Source organism: Wasmannia auropunctata, unplaced genomic scaffold (genome assembly GCF_000956235.1).
Source record: "Wasmannia auropunctata unplaced genomic scaffold, wasmannia.A_1.0 LD335949.1, whole genome shotgun sequence".
Taxonomy (NCBI): Eukaryota; Metazoa; Arthropoda; class Insecta; order Hymenoptera; family Formicidae; genus Wasmannia; species Wasmannia auropunctata.
Window position 1 is genome coordinate 130129 of NW_012026941.1, and position 6330 is coordinate 136458.

General features: G+C 43.3%; 1 protein-coding gene across 1 annotated transcript in view; it reads left to right on the forward strand.

Moving 5' to 3' along the window:
- Window positions 1-251: 251 nt before the first annotated feature.
- LOC105455089 overlaps window positions 252-6330 on the forward strand; it is a 90127-nt gene continuing 84048 nt past the window's right edge. Inside the window, exon 1 of the mRNA XM_011698144.1 lies at window positions 252-448. Within this exon, the coding sequence (XP_011696446.1) occupies window positions 252-448 (197 nt within the window). The remainder of the gene's footprint in view (window positions 449-6330) is intronic.

Here is a 6330-nt window from a genome sequence, read left to right on the forward strand (position 1 = left end):
GGACGTGCTTTCTTGCCAAAGAGCAGCGCAAAAGCTGCACGCCAGGCGTGTATTTCCTTTTGCGAGCGATACGACGTGCGGACGATGTCGATACCAGAATCGCCGATCCGCTTCGGAAAGTAAAGCGGTTCGAAGAGGATTCGTGGTGGTGCGCGAAGCGGGGTAGAAAACGCGACTACGACGGGGCGAAAAAGGAAACGGACGTTGCGGATTCTTGATCGTTGCCGCACGTCGAAAGAGCCTGGAGCGCGATGTCCAAGTGCTGCGGCTGCATCGGCGTCTGCGCGACCACCGAAGCGTATCAACCGCTAAAGACTCACACCTACGCGCGCGGCGATATCGGCCAGGAGCCGTTCAGGAACGGCAGGGAGGTCTTGAGAAGCCCGAGAGATCGCCGCAGGAAGTCTAGCGTTCGCTACGACGTCGTGAGGACTCCCGGAAGTGGCAGGTGAGAGACCCTCGAAAGCACAACTCGGGATTCTCCGAGTCGCTTGAAAACTTTTTATAAAACTCCTTCACAAATCCACAATCCGGAAAGGAAGGATTATTATCGCCGAAATTAAAACTTAAACCGTAATTTCTGATAACGCCATGTATAAGTGGCGGGAAGTGTAATTTCATATCCACTGAGCGAATTAAAGCGTGCTAATTATACAAAGTATCTGCTAAATGGGGGATATTCGGTCCGCTGAGAAATCACGTGGTACATGCTTGAACGGCAAACGGGCGGGGTCAAAATTTGACGTAACGCGCTCTTCTCGCGCGCTCCCGAGAGCGCGGTCTCGAGAGCACACGCGCGCCGTAATTATCGCAGATACGCGAAGCCGAGAGCGGCGGAGATTTACCGCGCGACGTTATTTACCCGGGGCCGTCTGCGTTTATTCGGTAAACAGCCGCTTCCGTATAATAAGCGAATGATTTACGGCCGTTCTTATGTTTAATGGCATTTCGGGATGTGTCTCGCCCGCCTCGTCACCGCCGAAATATATGGCGTAATCTTGTTTGCGCGGAAAAGTGGGTTTTTTTATGCGCACGTCCTAAGGAGCATGATAAGACGAGACGTATTATAAGTCATTGTCGTAGGAACGAACCCGTCTTAAAGTTCTCCAAGGGACAATCGAAATCGCGCGAGACACTTCTTGACGCTACGTGAACTATATATTGATAGCGTGAACTATATATTGATATGTGAGGTTAGCACCGCAACATTAAAATTCCATAATTCTGATTGGAGTTCCCGCTTCATTTTGAAAAGACGAAGAGTTCTCTACACGGAAAGAACGATTTTTTGCTGGAAGATACAAAAAATCTGAAAATAATTTTTATTAGAGCACCATCAAAATAATTTCGTTCGAAAGTCAAACTGATTGCTAGAATATCAAAACTTTTTACATATGATGCTTATTATTTTTGAGGTTCCGACAAAATATTTTGATGGTGCTCCAATAAAAATTATTTTCAGATTTTCTTTTTGATCTTCCAGCAAAATCGTTCTTTCCGTGTTAAATATAACAAAAGTTCTTAATTTTGATAAGAAGTTAGCACTCTATTTTTTTTATTTAAATTAAAAATTGTTATTAAGCAGAACTCTTGTAGACTATATAGGGAACTCTTCGTCTCTTCAAAATGAAGCGGAAGCTCTAATCAAAACTGAAAGGATTTTTTTTATTTTTAGAAGTGCTAACTTTACACACGCCCATTGGTATCATGTGTTCGCATTCGCTCTCTCAAGATATTATACTTAATGTTATAATATCTTTACACGTTACAAATTATATCATATCTTTCTACGCGATATCATATCTACTTGACAAAAACTCTCCTTGAAAAGAAGATATGCGAGAGATAAGAACTTAACTCGAAACTGTTGTTCGAACCACCGTGGTCATTTTACATCTTATTTTCGTGTAGCATCTTTCATTTCGCAACTTTTTACATTTACACTTACACCGTTGTCTGCTTCCGCTATCCTAGGCAATTCTCGATTTCAACCGAAAACCGGGGAACGCCCACGCGCTATCGGTTCGAGGTACAATCTCGCCCTTGGTCGTCGTTTTGCTTAAACCAATCGCGGGGGAACACGAACGGAATGTCGGACCGCCAAATGACACCGGCGAGGATTTTGCGAGTGTTTTCGGGGACGAGCACGAAAGGGGCGTCGTGGACCTGCAGGGGGGTTGCTCGGGTGGCGCGGCGCGGCGCGGCGCGGCTGGCGGAGGGCGAGAGTGCATCCTCTCTCGGCGACGACGGGCGGCGGGAGGGCCGGGAGGCGAAAGGTCACGTGACCGGCGCGGCAACCGGGAGCGGAGGGGATACGGGGGGAGGGAGGGGTGGCAAGAGGTGGAAGTCTCGTGATTTTTACGCTGTACGTACGGAAGTGCTGTCAGTTCCGCAGGAACTCTCGCGCGATACGGACGTCCGCGATACGGCTGTCTTCCCTGCCGCGTGTGACCGACTGTATATATATATAGTCGCGCGTTTAATGCCTCTTCTTCTGTAAACCGCTCCTTTTGTGCTTTTCTTCGGCTCCGCGGTCTCGAAGCGAGACGTCTTTCCTCCCTTTCTCCTCGCTGTGCCTGTCCCTCGCGGCTGCTTTTCTGGCCAAAGTTGTCCAAGTACCGAAGTGACATTCTTAGACTGTAACAGTCCGAAAGTGGAGATGGGGCTATCTCATGCATAAAATATCCAGGATGATCCCGATTCTCGTTTCACTTACGTTTTGTATAAATGTTTTTATGTTAGATAATAATAATTAAAAATTAAAATAATTATTTTAACGACGATGAAACAACGTTCTTCGGTGTTGCGTAAAAATTGTTCATTCAACACAGTTGTCTACGATGCCACTTCGGTACCGGAAGGTTAAGCTTTAGGAGCAGCTCCACGCACACATGCTACGTACACATCGTAACGAAGAAAAAAAAAATCTACAGAGTTCATTTATTTCAAAATATATTCGTATTGCTTTAAAATAAATCTCGTCTCTTTAATAATTCGTTTTTCTACTGTGTTCAATCTGTCATTTTATCAAAAAGTTTCTCATAAAAGATCATCCGCAAGCTCAGAAATCCGACGGTGTGGTCGTCTAAGTCGGTGATGTGGTGTCGTTCGCGTCACGTCCCTTACGCATCAAGATAAAAGTTTTCGAAAATTCAGAGAAATAAAATTATTTGCTGCAAAGCGTGCGCCCGCGAGCGCGAATCTCCGAGGCTGGTGAACGGGCTTGTGGAAATGGAAACTCTCTTCCCCAGTCGTCGAAAGGAATATTTAACTGGGGAAAGAGCTTTGTTCGAGCTTCAACTTGTCCTGTTCAGAGCCCATTACTCCCACACGTGGCAGTGCGACATAATCTCCGTGCCCCTCTTTTATCGCCATTAGTCCCGTTCCACGGGGCGCAAATAATGCATCATTTCGTGCAAAATTGCCGCGTCTCACGACTACAACTGTATATATAAAAACTCCGATGAGTCTCGTTGTATTGTGCGCGATCAACTCGCTGCCGATGATCAAAGCAGTTTCAACTACGAGTATAAGCTTCAAATTAACGGAGTTACTTAATAAGTGCGTTACATCGTCATCGCAAACGACGTGGGTGCCGTGCTTAAACTATAGCGAACTTATATACGTGTACGTGGAATATTTAATCCGTGCATCTCGAGTGTCTATACGAAAAGTTCACCGGCGGTACATAACGTTCCGATGAAAGATTCCATCGGGAAACTAAATATAATTGAGCTTTATCAGCTTTAATTCGATATGACCGTTGCCTCGATCCCCGTTAAATATTCAATCATTATCCATTGCTCGCGAGATAGAATTGCCAGTTGTAATTTCTGTAATAATTATATGATATCTCTGGTAAAATTATTGACAGTTTTTGAAATAACAATCCAGCTACGGGATGTGAACGTGGCTGGCAAAGTTCGTTACAATTCGCTGAAAAACGTAGCCCGGCCGCCCGCTCTATTTGGCTTTCGCAATTTATTTATTTTAATTAGAGAACGGCATTTTTGTTCGCTATCATACAAATATACCGTTTTAATGACATCTAACGGCCATTCTCTTCTCTTTTATTTGCAATTTCTCGTTATACGTTCGTTAGACACTTCCCCCCTTTCTCTCTTCTCTCTCTCTCTCTCTCTCTCTTTCCTCCTCCTCCTCCTCCTTCTGTACATACGCTAACGAACGACGTTATTTCACATCACAGGCTGCGAACTGTGCGTATACGTGCCGCGGTGTCGTGGGGTGAAAGTGAATACAGTCGTGTATGACGTGCACGCGGCGTGTCTCGTGTGCACGCGCGTGCAATACGCGCCTACTCGCGTGTGCTCGCCGCGGGTGCCGACCGCGGGCGGTCGATCGATCGCCGTAAATTCCTTCAGTTCGCGTCGCGCTGGAACATCGATCGTACACGATCGATCCGCTCCTACTTTGTACGCTGGATACCAAATCGAGGTGAGGAATTGTCGGAATATCGACGGGGGTTGCGATGGGGTTGCCGATACTGGCCGTGCATTTCCAAGATGAGCTCTCCTCCGGGTAGTGGTTGGCTCAACCCAACAGACTAATCGTCAACAGACTAACATCGTCAGCAGGCGATTATCAGTATCCGCGATGTTGTAGCATTACGATTTGTAATATAATAATAGAGAGCTCAAAATATACAGTCGAACCTCAATAACTCGAAAACCACTCGAAATTTTTCCTTTAAAAGCCATTACAATCGGAAAATTATAAATTCTCGTACAAAGCTTCTGTAAGACGAATTTTCATGTCATTTCTCTTTTACTCGAACTTTCATAAGTCGAAACTTCTATAACGCGAAGATTTTTATAGCTCCTCTCTTGAGACTCGAGTTATCGAGGTTCGTCTGTATATAAAATACAGCTAATATACATATACGTAATCCTATTTAATATATAAAACTTTTCTAGAGTGGTTCACTTATAATGGTTTACTAATTCCGCGCGACTTGTCGTCGCTCTAAATCCTGGTATTTAATTCCAGTCGTCTATCAGCCGCCTCGATTCGATATAACCGTCAATTAGTGCATATTTGATTGCGATCGGCGGTATGTTTATGATTCGCTGTAAGATTTAATAGCGCTCGCGCATATATCATTCAAACGGATGAATCATACATTACGTCATGTTACGAACTACCATATCCCGCTTTTGCGAGAGTATCTCCTACGAGATTGTTTCGCATTGATTGTACGCAAATGCGTGCATCGAATCTCTTTAATTGAACTACGAGAGAAGCGCGAGCGTTGCGCAACCGCGAATTCGGAATACGATACACGTTGTGCGAGGGGATGCTAAATATTTAGACTGGAGAGAGAGAGAGAGAGAGAGAGAGAGAGAGAGAGAGAGAGAGAGAGAGAGAGAGAGCCGGCAAATAAGAAGCAGTCGAAATATTGCCTACGAAGATCCGCGACCAAAATAAATCCAGGCGGAACAATTTATTTTCTCGCACGAGGCTGTATGCCGCTGTGATTCTTTAATTTCCTAACGATGATTCTTTAACCTCTTGATAATGAGATTAGGAACTAGTTACGTAAAAAAGATTTAAGGAGTAAAACTGTATATTTAATGTATTATGACGTAGGGAAATAATTATGCGTGCTACTTACCGGCATAAGGACCAGAAGGTGAGTTATTATCTTTGCTACCCTTTCCATCTTTGCTACCGCTTCCTGCAACAGTAAAGAATAATTCGAAATTACGATAGGATACGAATTTACAAATATAAAATGTAAAGAATACGCGTATTGATATACGCATGTATATGTGTATACATAGGGAGTTACTTAAAATAGGTCATTTGAATAATTCTTTCATTTTGATAATATAGTGAACTTCAAAATGCAGTTTTCTGTATCGAATCGTTTTAAAGCATCAATACATTCAGGCACCGACGAGATACTCTTAAAGACCGACAGCTCTGGGTAAATTTTCGTGCCAGCCGATGGGCCCGGTGGGCCTAGAGAGGCCCAGCCTCTCTAATTGCAGAGTGTCGATGTTATCGACTTTTGACATAAATTTGCGATTTATTTGAATAATACATTATTAAGATCATTATTTTTATTATATAAATGCTTTATAAATAAGTATGAATACTTGTAATGCTATAATATCATGTATATTGCCGCAAAATTACTTTTTTTTCCAACTGTTTTACCATTCTTTGGATAATCACGCGGATGATAACTATAAAAATGCAGTTTTAAATAAAATTAACTATTAACAAGATATAATACAGATGAATTACAATGTACATATTTAAAAAACATTGATCTATTAATAAATCATAAAATAGATCGGAAGAGCA